This window comes from Phoxinus phoxinus (assembly GCF_949152265.1).
Source record: "Phoxinus phoxinus genome assembly, chromosome: 19".
Classification (NCBI taxonomy): Eukaryota; Metazoa; Chordata; class Actinopteri; order Cypriniformes; family Leuciscidae; genus Phoxinus; species Phoxinus phoxinus.
Genome location: NC_136894.1, coordinates 11,872,537 through 11,887,043, shown reverse-complemented (window position 1 = coordinate 11,887,043; position 14,507 = coordinate 11,872,537). Strand labels below are relative to the sequence as shown.

Below are 14,507 nucleotides of genomic sequence, written 5' to 3'. Positions count from 1 at the left end.
TAAATGTAAACTATAATAAAAATTCCTGCAAAAAAGGACTCACACATTTTTTTTTTTACTTTTTTTATTATTAATTAACATTGTGGACAAATAAAAACATTTTTAATATTTAATACTATTTAAATTCGGGCAACCAATAACTGTAAAAGACAACATCAGCAGCAAAGGTAATTTTCTCATGAATCCTCCTTTTCTTGGTACCTGTAACAGAAAAAATAAAAAAGGATTATATTTTTATTGTCAGTAGGCTACACTGACAGATTTAACTGATGGCAATTATAATCACTTAAAACAATGTATAAACAGCATTAAGGACAACCTGGTACCAGTATAAATGGTTTCATTTAAAAATTATCGCTAAAAGTGCTTAAAGGGATTGATCACCCAAAAATAAAAAATCAGTCATCATTTACTCACCCTCATGTTATTTCAAACCTGTATGAGTTTCATTCTTCTGTTGAACACAAAACAAGATATTTTGAAAAATGTTGGCAACCAAACAGTTGATGGTAGCCCTTCCATAGTATTTTTCTTCCTACTACGGAAGTAAATGGGTGCCGTCAACTGTCTGGTTACTGACACTCTTCAAAATATCTTCTTTTGAGTTTAGCAGAAGAAAGAAACTCATACAGATTTGGAACAACTTGTGGGCGAGTAAATGATGACATAACTTTCATTTTTGGGTGAACTATCCCTTTAAGAGTGAATAATTACCTGCAGTGTATACATGTGAAGAAGACTGTCTGCCCTTCATCTGCTGATCTCATCTGTCTTGTATGATACACCATTCCCTCTTTATTACAGCGAGAACATCTCCTGTCAATCTGATGAAATGTTTGCAGAAAATGAGAAACAGGTGAGAATGTTTATTGGGTGACATTACAAATAGAACTAATAGTTTTAAAGAATTAATTATTGTATTTTGAAATAACTTACCACTGGCCCCTTTAATTCAGCATCTTCCACACTGTCACTAGCAATGGAGCTCTGATCCAAAGGATTAAACACCACCGACGACTTAATAACTTGACCTGTGAATTCTGAGAGAGAATACAGCTACAGCTAAAACATTTATTTATTTCATAAATCTTTTTTTTACTTTTAGTGTTGCAAGATCATGCATCATGTTTTCATACAAATCAATGTACTGATTTAATCTATTTTTATTTGAATAAAATGCATTTAGTTAAATATTATTATAATTATTTATTTTATAGTTTTTCTCTGAACTTTCCCCTCGGGGTCCTTTTCCTAGGGGTCACCAAATAACAGTTTGAAAACCCCTGCCATAAATTACATTTTATGACATTAAAAAGATCTCTCTTACCTTGAACAGATATTTCAAAAGAGCATCGAGGGCAGGTAATAGTATTTTCCCTGCCAGGCACTGGGAGAATGTTTCCACATTCAGGGCAAAAGTCGAGGTCACCTTTAAAACATGACATTGCTGGAAAAAAATAATTACATAGATTTATTTTACACACCACATCCACAGCGTTCTAAACAGTTAGGTCTTCTGTAGCTAACACATAAGTAACAAACGTGTCACGCGTGTATCCACAAATAGAACTTACTTATCAAAGTTAGAATACAAGTGTTGCGGTATCTACTCTAGTTTTAATAACAATAACACGATTTCTTCGCTAAAAACCGAAATGTCTCTTCTCAAGGCAGTTCATGCAGTTCCACATGTTGGGTCCTTCATTCAAACACTCTATTCGTCGCTTGTTAATGACGTTGTCATCAGCAGCAGGTGTAGTGAAATCCAACTGCTTCATACAGCATTTCGAGGTAACTGCGATTATTTCATGAAAAATAAAAATAACACTCAACACGGGAGGTGATAATAGCCTTTATATTCCGTTAGAAAACACAAAGGAATGTTTTGTCATAGTGTATGATTTGTCGCGTTGCATATCTTGGGCTAACGTTAAATGGATAAGCTAACGTTACCGCTATATGTTTAATTTTCCTTCGGTTTCACAGACAATTCCCAAACTAAAATGCATTTTTGAGCTGTTTTAACTGAAATAAAGTCAGTGTATTGTAAGATGCACACACACACAGTAATGTGTTTTTCTAAGGCAGGTTTATAAAAGCTACTTAAATGTCTTAATGTTAATCTTCTAAACCCTGTCTGTGAAACCCCGAAACCAGGCGATAGTTTCTTAGTTTAAAGCGACCTGTCCCCTTAATTACATGCATATTAATTAACATTAAACAACAGCTTTAAATTAATTGTAATTGTAATATCTGATAATTTGATTTGATTGTTTAATAGCTGTCTTAATTAAGAGTTGTTTAAGCTATGAGTCTGTATATGTTATCAAATCGAATAAAATAACACAGACACATTTCTAATTCTAATATAATTTATGATCATGTTATGATTATAAATATGTTATCAAATCTAATAATAAATATTATATAGTATTTAATTTTATTTAGAATTGATATTGTTATTCACAACTTATAAACACAGACGCACATAAAACGTCAATGGTTTCAAATATGCACACACACTTAAAATAGCAGCAGATAATAGTATATATAACAATGATTTACAGGAAGAGGCAGTTACTCCAGCATATTTCATCATATTTTTGCATTTACCATTGTTTTATTCCTATCTCTCTGCAAGATGACGGAGAACGACGTTGAGAATGAGCTGTTAGACTATGAGGAGGATGAAGTTGATGGCGGTGTTACTGGGGATACAGGGCTTGGACACACCGACAGTGTCATATCCATCAGGAAAGAAGGGGTCAAAGGGTCATATGTGTCCATCCACTCCTCAGGATTCAGGGATTTCCTTCTCAAACCAGAACTCCTGAGAGCTATAGTCGACTGTGGCTTTGAGCATCCATCTGAGGGTGAGCAATTCTACATGTGCTCATATAAGGTCCTTTGATATCAGTTTAAGTTTAGTATGAATATATTTGTGTTTTTCCTCTTACAGTTCAGCATGAATGCATTCCTCAGGCGATCTTGGGGATGGACGTATTATGTCAGGCCAAGTCTGGAATGGGGAAGACTGCTGTCTTTGTGTTGGCCACTCTTCAGCAGCTGGAGCCAGTGACCGGTCAGGTAACGGCTCTCTTTTAAAAGGCTCTGAAAACAAAGAACTAAGACCTAAATAAAATGTGCGTTACGTGTCGTTCAGTTTGGGGTTGACTTGACCAGTAATTCCTCTCACCCAGGTATCAGTGTTGGTGATGTGTCATACTCGAGAGCTGGCGTTCCAGATCAGCAAAGAGTATGAGCGCTTCTCCAAATACATGCCTAGTGTCAAGGTAGGAAGATGTTCTATTTGAACCCTTTTCATATTTACACTTCAAGGTAAAGCTTTAATACTGTACCTGTTTTAGAATTACTCATTTTGATATATAGCAATTGCAAACACTTACTATAAAAATCTGATGAATTTCATTATTCAAAACAAGTTTTTGGAACATAACCTAAATCATTACATCATTAGGTTAGAAATCTTTATTAATCCCCTCGAGGGGAAACTCATTTGCCACCATTACACATCACAAACAGCACAAGCAATTAAACATTACAGCACAATCAATCCATACAATAATTACACAGCTTCATTAAAAAACCTCACTGCAGCAGGAATAAAAGACCTTCTAAATCGCTCAGTAGAACACTGAGGCATCCCTAATCTTTCAATAAATTAACTTTTAGGTCCACCAAAAGTACTATAAAGTGGATAACCTTCATAAGTCAAAATAATTTTTAATTTTGCCCTTGTTCTCTTTTCCACCGAGACCTCAAGTGAATCTGAAGTAAAAACCAATAACCGAACCTTGTCATCCATAGTAAAACTACCTCCTCAACAAAGCACTGCATAAAACAAAACACTGGCCAGGATTACCCGATAAAAAACACGAAGAAGCTTTCTACTAATGCCAAAAGAACTCATGATTCTTATTCTTGATTGTGCCTTCTTGAACACAACCTCACTGTTCTTCTTCCAGTTTAATTTACTGTCCAAATGGACACCAAGATATTTATAAAACTATCTCTATCTTTTAAAATCAATTATCAACTCTTTGGTCTTCTCAACAGTCAATTTTAAAACTTTTTCATCACACCATTAATGTAGACAACTGATTTCTACCTAATATGCCGAATGCATATCTCAACCAATATATCTGAAGAATGCATATCTGAAAAAGAGGCTTTCCAACAGGTTTTATCATAGTTTTTGTAATACCGTACCTCACAGCACATCCAATACAAGTCAATGGAGTTGGACAAAAACCACGATAAAAACTGTTGGAAAGAATCTTTTGCAGCGATTTTTGTGTGAGCATATCAGTGCACTCCCCAGACCACTCGGTGAGTATCACGTCTTTGTAAATGAAAGTTTAATGTGTTTTAGGAAGGATTGTTCCAGTGCACCTATGCAGCCATTGTGGAGGTGGGGCAGTGCTAGCCTGGCTCCGCCCTCCTACGTACTTCCGCTCAATTTTCATTTTCCTTCAGTACTAGGTCTGGGATTGTGGTGTATTCTTTGGTTTTCTGAAATCAAAATTTCACCGGTCCAATCAGCGAACAGAGGGAGTGGCTGAGAACGATGACGTTGATGTCGTGCGTTAGTTTGAGTTGTAGTTCAGTAATGGCAGCGGAGAAAGATGCGAGCGATCACTGATCACTACACAGCATTTGCGGCACATCCGAACCGAGCGCAGCGGCGTATTGTTAATGATTAGACCCAGCTTCGACAGTTGACTGAATACATTCCTGAATCACTGTCCTTAGTGTCAAACATAGGCGTCGATTTCGGTGGCTGGGGACCACCATCTTTTTTCGTCATGAGTCATTTTGTACACACCTCTTTTATTTTTACCTCGAGCTCAATTTAGTCGTTCTGCTGCTGCGCTGGGTACACGCTTCTCTGTTCATAACACTGCAACAGCTGTAACATTGGGATACGTTTGGGGGAGGGGTGGTTGGGCACGCGGCATGAGAACCGTGGGGACTCAACCCACAGCCGCTCCGCTGCCCTGCTGAAAATGTGAAGTAGAAACGCTTAATAAATTTGGATCAGCTTTAATGCACTTATCAAAATAATAAAAGCACATAATTAACAAAAGTTTCAAAAACAAAACAAAATTCAAAATGCATCATTTAACTTCCAGTCTGTAAAGAAGTGTAAAATTATGTTCAAATACTTATTTTCATTTTTAAAATATTTACATATACACTAGATAAATAATTTCTGTTTGGATGTAGTAAAACACCCTCAGATGTAGCAGAAAACATCTGTCATTTTCTTCTGTCACTGGCCATTATTCTAACCTTGAAATCAGGATTAGGCATAAAATAATGTCATGCATATGAAAACCGTCTGAAAAAATTAACAAATAGTTCTAACCTGCCTCAGAGGAAGATGGGAATCATGTCTTAGTGGCAGTTTTTCTGGTGATTAAGGGATAATACAAGACTTCTTCACCTTATAAATGGTTGTCGAAAGCAAAAAAAAATTTCACATATTTTTTAAGAAATTGTAGAGCAAAATAACCACTATTTTTGAAATCAGAAACCCAAATATTATAAGAAACAAGTATTGGATTTCATTCAGCAAATATGATACAGTGCAGCGATTTATTAATTACATTTTGAAAAATAGATTAATCTGTTATTTATATATTGATGTCTGACTTTTAATGGTGGAAATGAAATGTTTTTCCATTGTAAAAGATATGTTATTAAACATAATTTTTAATAGCCATTTCAAATATATTCATATCATCATCTAATATGTATGGGTAATTCATACTGATAAATAAAATGTATTAATAAAACCTACACCTATTACAGTTATTTTTATATACACTTATACTTATTGTTTGCCACATCACCGTAAATTCAGGAGTTTAATCAAAAAGTTTTTCTCAAAAGTTTTTCTCAAATGCGTTTGCTTACGCTGTCTCTCTCCCCCAGGTGGCAGTGTTCTTTGGTGGTTTATCTATTAAGAAGGATGAAGAGGTGCTGAAGAAAGAGAGCCCTCATGTGGTGGTGGGAACTCCTGGACGTATTTTAGCTCTGTCTCGCAACAAGAGTCTCAACCTACGACACATCAAGCACTTCATCCTGGATGAATGCGACAAGATGCTGGAGCAACTTGGTGAGCAATCTCTTTTTGAGACTATGGATGTGTTCAGAATAGAATTTACTTGAGTAGTGTGCAGTTCACTGTGCACTGCCTACTTTTCTTTAAAGGGATAGTTCACCCAAAAATGTAAACGTTGTCATCATTTACTCGCCCTCAAGTTGTTCCAAACCTGTATGAATTTCTTTCTGAATTTAAATTTTTGGGTGAACTATCCTTTTAAAAGCAGTAAGTGAAACAGTAGGCATTATTCCACGATAATCAGTATTATGCTAGATTGCTGTCACATGACCTCTCTGCAGTTGTATGAAAAAGTTTGTAGTTTTAATTAAAATTGCAAGCAATAAACACAAATAATCACACTAAAACATAAGCTCAAATGCACTGCATTGTGGGATATAATATTCTGTTCAGTGTTATTTGTTGTGTACTGCACATTACCCTATTTTTGAAAGATTTCTGTGCGCACACTTCATATTGACACTGTATAGTTCAGAAACTGTACGAGTACCATGCTGATAATTCCAACATGATATTCAATAATTGTTTTTTAATATTATAAATGCATTTTTCTTTCACTGTCCCCTGCAGACATGCGGCGGGATGTCCAGGAAATCTTTCGTATGACGCCTCACGAGAAGCAAGTCATGATGTTCAGTGCTACCCTGAGTAAAGAGATCCGTCCCATCTGCAGAAAGTTCATGCAAGATGTAATTAAGCCTCTCCTACTTCTACCATGCCAACAGCTCCTTCCCTTCACAAGACCACCTCATATACACCTGAAAGAGATCCATTTACGGCCTCCCTGAGACATCGTAACGCTAAATGCCCCTCTCTACTGCCCGTTTGATAATCACAGACTGTTAACTAATAGAGGCACAGCGAAAAAGATGTTAAGTCCTTAATCCCCGCCTCAGCTGGCAGCGCTGCGTCGGCATTTGGCAAACACGGTCACCCGTCCGTTTGGCCAACAGATATTGCACCATTCATCAGGCTCAATCCTCTGTAAATTGAAACAGGTCCTTTAACAACCTTTGCTAAAGTCACAAAGAGTCAATTTAATACATTTTAAACAGAATAAAAGGATGTCTTTAAGGGAAGGATGTAGTGTATCTTCAAATACACGTAAGGGTCATAAATCAAAGCATATAAACACATCTTTAAATATCATTTAGGGACTTTGAGTTAATAATGGAAAAAAAGACCCAACTCTTACAAAATCCCTCATATTAAAATAATACTTCACTCTCACTATCTATTTATCAAGACAAATTGCTTTAGTTCCTGCTTGACTGTAATTCCAGCCTGGAGAATTGTCCTCAAATAACCTTTAATTAAAAGAAGCACTTGTTGGAGCTTCATAAATTCTGTTGCCAGCTGCCAGGCACTCTCACGGGGCACGGAACTAAAACCGATAAAGTATCGGCCTAACAAAGCAAGCCAGCTGCTAAAAACTACATTAGATTCACGACAAAGTGGCACTCCAGGGCTGCAATTAATTAATCTTTAACAAAGCAGACAGCATAATGAAATCATCTGAGGAATAAAGCTAACAAAAAGATTCAGTCATTGGTGGCATAAATGAGTTCAGGTGGACCAGCCAATGATGGAACAGCTCTTCATCAATCCAGCTGACAGTCTGTGATTAGCACGGATCCTCATCTGCCCCAAAGAAAAAACGGTCTGTCTCTAAGTTAAAATGAAGGCAATAAAACTGGCCCGAAACGGAGAAGAAAGCATGCGCGGGTGTGAGGGACAAGACAAGAGAGAGAAAGGGAGGATTAAGCTGCGGAAGACTGGAACGAGAGGGATGAGATGATGAAGAAACTTAGAGAAGAGAGGAGATATGCGCGGGTGAAGATAGACACACTTGAAGAACCGTTAGGTGGCAAAGAGCAACTGAAAGCCGTGACTCAAACAGAAACAATAAATAGTCAAATACAACTTTGACCACCTATTAAAACAAATCTGAATGGCTTGTGAACAAATTCCTGTTGCACCATAATATGCTATAAAATAGTGACTCTCAAAACTGATTCAAACATGCACTCATTTAGTGAGAGTGACTATGCACATTTAGATGCAGCCTAATGGAATCCAATCTATTTGAGGTCAACTTTATTAGGTTGAAGACAATATAGTAAAATGAGCTTTAGACAGACCAGTTCAGCAGCAAAAAGAGGATTGATTGACAGGAAGTAAAGATAGATTTGCCTTAACATCTCTAAGGTAAGTGCAAAGATGTGTGTTAGACACTAATAAAGGTGGAGTATAGTGCTTTTGTTAAGGGCCCAATAATGATAGAAAAGAATTGTCAACTCAGTAACTTTTACTTGGCCACCACTATTTGTTATTCTTCCCACAACCCTTGTATAAGTGGCCCAGATCCTAAAACATGTGTCCCACCTGCACAGAGATATATTTCTGTATATTTAATTAAGCAATCTGGTGGATGAATTTGGCCTTCTGAATTGATTTTTTTTTTAACATCCCACTGCTAAATGTTACATAGTGTTGCAGTAACAATGTTAGGTGGTGTATGAGTGTTTAAAGTTAACATGAAATGGCATTTATAACTTGTAATTACGCAAAGTGACAATTTCCGACTGAAACAAGAACATAAATACGGGGGAAATGGTGGGGCGGGACTTGATAGGATGGTAAAAAGTGGACAGACTATACTGGGATGAACTTTGCAATCAACTGAAACACCACCAGAACATGCTTAAAGGGATAGTTCACCAAAAAAGAAAATTCTGTCATAATTGACGCACTCTCAAGTTGTTCCAAACCTGTATGAATTTCTTTCTTCTGCTGAACACAAAAGAAGATATCTTAAAGAATATGATATCTTGAAGAATATGAACAGTTGACTTCTATGAAAGTCAGTGAGGCCCATCAGCTGTTTGGTTACCCATATTCTTCAAAATATCTTTTGTGTGTGTCTGTGTTCAGCAGAAGAAATAAATAATTTTCATTTTTGGGTGAACTATCCTTTTAAGACTAGTATGGTGGCTAAATGTTGAAATTTTCCCATTGTAATGCATCTTTTTTCAAATCTGTTAATTATCACCTTAACTTATACACTGAAGGGCTGCATTACCAGTAGCCTAAAATAATATATTACAAAAGTCAGCTATTCATGTTTTTTAAATATTACGCAGAGACTTTAGTCCAACTGAAATTGTGGTATCGGAACCTAGATAATGTGATTGTAGATCGGTTTCATCTAGCATGCACACGTTAATCATACTACAGTTGGCTTCATACTTATGCCTTATTTAGACTTTCCATCCAAATCCAATGTTTGTGTATATCTGACTGGAATCCGATTATAATTAGCTAGTGTGAACGGCAAACAATCACATGAAATGCGATTTTTACAAATCCATTTCTAGCTATATTCATATGTGGTTTGAAGTCCTATTAAAAATAATTGGATTTGGACTGACAGTGTGAAAATAGCCTTTGATCAGGTTCCAATCGGATACACAAATAATCGGATTTGGACTGACAGTGTGAACATAGCCTTAATGACTCAATATCTGTTTGGTTATTTTTAAAATCGCAATAAACCAAGTAGTAGTAGATGTTTTATATTGTATTGTGATGCACATTGGAGTAAAACATCAAAACAAAAAAAATGTAGGCTGAGGATATCTATGCATTGTTTTTTGATTGGATCTGAATTGACTGGATCTGCTTTCATCCAATCAAAAAAAGTCCTATATTTTAATTAGAATTTTGTTTATAGAATAGATTTTTTTTTCAATGATAAGGTCAAAAATAATGAAACTCATTCACGGATAAAACATTCATAAAATACATGATACATAAGATACATGATGAATCAACCACATTAAGAACAGGAATGTGTATTTGGAAAGCAAATAGGGTCAGTTTTGATTTCATGTTGACTTTATACTACTTAAAACTCCTTACAACATATAATTTCATGTCATTTCCAAACTGCACATTGATTGGTAGTTTTACTCTGTGTTTCTCAAAAGATCTGTAGTTTTTTAAAAGTTTTTTTTAGAAATTGCACAGATATGATTTTTAGGCTTGAAATTGGTAGCTAAATATAGTCTAGGTCAGCAGGGTAGCATTTATCAACGTGTTTGAGAGTGTGTGTGTGTGTTGCGTCCTCATTGGCTTGGGATGGGAGGGGAGGGTGAATCTAACCCCCATCCCTTCTCTTCCTTCCCTTTCTCCTGCTGTTTCATAACTCTCTCCTTTCTAACACCATGTTCTCCTTCTCATTGTCGTCCCCTCCCCCACCACTGTCCTTTGCTAAAATCTTTATACCTCTTTTGTCCTTGTTTTTCGTTGTGTTCTGGTGTCTTTCTTTCCCTGTCCACATCGACACCCATTCCACCCATGCCGTCACTCTGTCATAAAAACCACTTCCTCTTTCACACCCTTGTAACACTATGATCTGCACCACCCACGTCTTGTCAACTTTCCTGTATGTGTCTTCACACAATCTTAACCCCCTGAACCTGCACACTCCTCTCCCACCCCTCCTCACCTTCCCCCTGCTTCCACTGGTTGTCCTAGCCGATGGAAATTTTTGTGGACGATGAGACCAAGCTGACGCTTCACGGCCTCCAGCAGTACTACGTCAAGCTGAAGGACAACGAGAAGAACAGGAAGCTCTTTGACCTCTTGGATGTGTTGGAGTTCAACCAGGTATCTCGAGAGTCCACCAGGACACACACAAAAGTCAAGATCCCTAGCACTGTTTATTCCATTCAAATTTCAAATCGAGAGCGACTCAAAAGAGACCAGGGTTAATCGCTAAAGTTTGCAAATCTATTCAAACCAACATTTTCCACTGTCTAATAAACGTTTGCATATCTGAAAGTGACACGCACTCTGGTCGTTCACTGGATGTAATGCAAAATACAATTCATCTCATTTGAATACAAGTTTAGTTAATACAACTTAAATGCAAACTGCGACCCTCTGGAATGGAACCATTGAAGTAAACTTGTGTGAGGATAAAAGACAGTGGTGTTCAAAACTACATTGAAAATGTTGGATTTAAAATTTTAAACCTAGAAATAACATGATTTTATGCAATTTATTTAGGTATAGTTTGGGGTCTATAATATGTTTTAATGTTTTTAAAGTCTAATGCTCATTAAGGCTGCATTTATATAATTACATATTATTAAACATTAAACTTGTTTACATATACAAACATCAATGTTTACATATTATTAAACATTTCTATTTGTTTTCTATTAAACTATTTTCTATTTGAATACATTCAAAAATGTAACTTATTCCATGTTTCCTTTGAGAAAACCATGATTTTCAGGATTCTTTGGTGAATAGAAAGTTCAAAAGAACAGCATTTATTTGAAATATATCGTTTGTGACATTAAAAGAGTTGTTACTGTCATGTTTTATAAACTGAGTTATACATTTAGGCCTATAGATTCACTGTCCACTATTACTTTCTATATTTATAAGGACAATATTAATAGCTCTGTTTATTTGGATTGCTGGTTGCTGGATGACAATGGGGTTTTTGTGAGCTAAAAGATTAACCTATGCTATGAAAAAGTCAATGGGTGAATTTGTACACATGGTTCCAAGTGGTCCATTAAAATTTGTTTTCATTTTAATAAGAAAATTGGTTGGTACGGTGTTACAGCTGCTTAGTATTGCAGGTGGTGATCTTCGTTAAATCAGTGCAGCGTTGTATCGCTCTTGCTCAGTTGCTGGTGGAGCAAAATTTCCCTGCCATCGCCATTCATAGAGCAATGCCTCAAGATGAAAGGTAGAAAACATTCACACATTATGCACTTTCATGTTATAGTTAAGACGGTAGGATTTTCGGGGGCTCATATCACATCTGAGTCTCTGATTATTATCCCAGATTAGCTCGATATCAGCAATTTAAGGATTTCCAGAGACGAATCCTGGTGGCCACAAACCTGTTTGGCCGAGGTATGGACATCGAAAGAGTCAACATTGCGTTCAACTACGACATGCCTGAAGATTCGGACACATACCTGCATAGGGTCGGTTCAGTTCATGTGACAATGGCTCATGTCAAACAAAGCCAAATCATGGGCTGTAAATGGATTCACCTGAACAGCTTTAACTTTTCTCATTCCTTCAGGTTGCGAGAGCCGGCAGGTTTGGAACGAAAGGTCTGGCCATCACCTTTGTGTCAGATGAGACTGACGCACGCACTTTGAACGATGTTCAGGACAGGTTTGAGGTGAACATCAGCGAACTTCCAGAGGAGATTGACATCTCGTCGTACAGTGAGTGTTAATATTCCATCTTTGCAGGCTGGTTTTAAAGGGTTAATTCACAAAAACATAGAATTCTCTTATGTTTTATTCCCCCTCATTTAAAAAACCCTCAACCACAAAAGAAGATAACAAGATGTTAATTCTAGGTTGCTCTTTTGCATATAAAGAAAGTGAATTGAAAGTGGTATTTTAATGGAATATTTTGAAATTGTCCAAATTTATTTGTAATGTAAAAATGTTAAAAAAAGAAAAGAAAATAAGAAAAGTCAAATGTTTTTTGAATTTGTGCAGTCATGAGCACTTACGTGATTTTCTCCTTGTGCATCTATTTCTCCTAGTTGAACAAACACGATAAAGATGACAACACATCAGGCAGCAGATTCTTCAGAGGATGCATGGCATTGTAGCATTTGGTAGCATATGGGAGTTTTTATTTCATATAGACTGTTATGGTGTTAGTGTATACTATATAAACAGCTCATATCTCAGTGTTAAACTAAATGTGGTGGGTTTCTTAATTCCTCCTCAGTAGTTCAGTTCTGTTTTTGCTTGTTAAAAGGGGAATTTTTTTTAAACATTTGTATTTATTTTTCCTCTCAATATGAATAATTTCCCGTTTGCATTATTCAGTTTTAGTTATTTATAATGGGGAGGCATTTTTTTGTTTCTGTGTGAGGAGTTTTCATCATTGGATTATAATGGACCATACAGTTGATTGCATTGATGTAAAATAGTTTGAAAGTTATTAAACATTAGCAGTATATCCTGAATACTTGTTACCAGTAAAGTTGGTATAAATGGAATATATTCAGTGTTCGTTCGATTGCCAGACAAACGGCCACTTTGTTTAAACTATCAATGCTTGTTAAACCAAATAAACCATGTTTGTTTAATTTACAGACACTTCGTTTTTCAATTATTTAAACATTTGTGTTTTCACACTTGGTTCATTTCACATCTCAAAGCACTCTCAAATTTCCCTTGTTCGTGTGATGTCATTTGTCATCAGCACAGTCCACTGATGTCCTTGCACACCAGCCAGTTTGTTTTGTGTTCGCACAGACAAGAGTGTGTATGAGTGTGATTTGAATGCTTGAAAACGGGACACTAGAATGCATCTGTCCATGCTCACGGTCAAAAGAATAAACTTTGAAAAGCCTAGGCGCCCAACTGTTGGCGAAATGGACTACTAGAACATGGAACATTAAGGGCCATAACAAAATACACCTGGGCCCAGTTGTTCAAACATTTAAATCTGGATCAGAATTATCTAGATTTGGAAATCCCATGATTAGGTAATCCATCTTTTGTGCTGGTTTTTCAAAGTAAAATTGGATTGGATCACCCTGATCCAGATTCATAGTTTTTCAGATGACCAAATCTGGATTACATTTCACAATGAAGGTTACTAGCTGTTATGCTATGTTAACAACAAACAAACATCCCCTTCCATTTTTAATTTCCTTTAAACAGTCAGACCCCTTACGGAGACACTAAAGGGACAAAATAAAATGGGAGAAAACATTTATATTTGAAAGTGAATGCAAAGTTTCTTGTGTAACGCAGAACATTTGCAGGTGAACGCAAAATAATTCAAATTAATTTCCTCCCATCACCATGTCCCTTTAGAGTTTCCGTAGCCCCTCATGTAACCCACAACAAAAACAAACTAATATACACGCAATAAGGGATGCAATTGTTAGAAACTGCTTTCAACTGTTTCATCTCTGATGAATGTGCCATTGTAGTTCATAGTGTTTAAAAAAACAACTTAAAATTAAATGTATTATTTTTGTTTGATAATGACTGCTGTTTGGGGGATTATTTTATGGCGCCAACATTTTTTACTTTACTGTACTGAAAGTCTTAAATAGTTAAACTAATCAATAGCAAAATAAAAACAAATAATGCGTGTATATATTACACGATACAAATGTTGTATTTTTTGACCAGTTATAAAGTTATTTTGGGGGAATTTTTTTGGGGGATCAAAGGTAGCCCAATCTTACTGAAAAGTTTTGAATACAAAGTAAAGATTTGATCCAGAATAAAACCAAGATTGGATTTTGTGATCTAATCAGATTTCTTTTGAACAACCCATTTTC

At 36.1% G+C, this 14,507-nt stretch overlaps 2 protein-coding genes across 2 annotated transcripts; one reads left to right on the top strand and one right to left on the bottom strand.

Annotated features, from left to right (window-relative positions):
* Positions 1–62: 62 nt before the first annotated feature.
* Positions 63–1,706, bottom strand: polr1h (RNA polymerase I subunit H). The gene is made up of 5 exons (XM_079590617.1): positions 1,575–1,706; positions 1,328–1,447; positions 937–1,040; positions 715–824; positions 63–201 (listed from the first exon to the last, which is right to left on the bottom strand). Exons 2-5 carry the CDS (start codon positions 1,443–1,445, stop codon positions 177–179), a joined length of 357 nt encoding a protein of 118 aa, XP_079446743.1. The 5' UTR covers positions 1,446–1,447; positions 1,575–1,706; the 3' UTR covers positions 63–176.
* On the top strand, positions 1,678–13,299 carry ddx39b (DEAD (Asp-Glu-Ala-Asp) box polypeptide 39B; the record flags this gene model as incomplete). The annotated part of the gene is made up of 11 exons (XM_079590612.1): positions 1,678–1,791; positions 2,642–2,873; positions 2,960–3,087; positions 3,201–3,293; positions 5,959–6,142; positions 6,719–6,837; positions 10,688–10,819; positions 11,809–11,918; positions 12,018–12,162; positions 12,264–12,411; positions 12,741–13,299. The coding sequence occupies 11 exons, from the start codon at positions 1,678–1,680 to the stop codon at positions 12,755–12,757; spliced, it is 1,422 nt and encodes a 473-aa protein (XP_079446738.1). The 3' UTR covers positions 12,758–13,299.
* Positions 13,300–14,507: the final 1,208 nt, after the last annotated feature.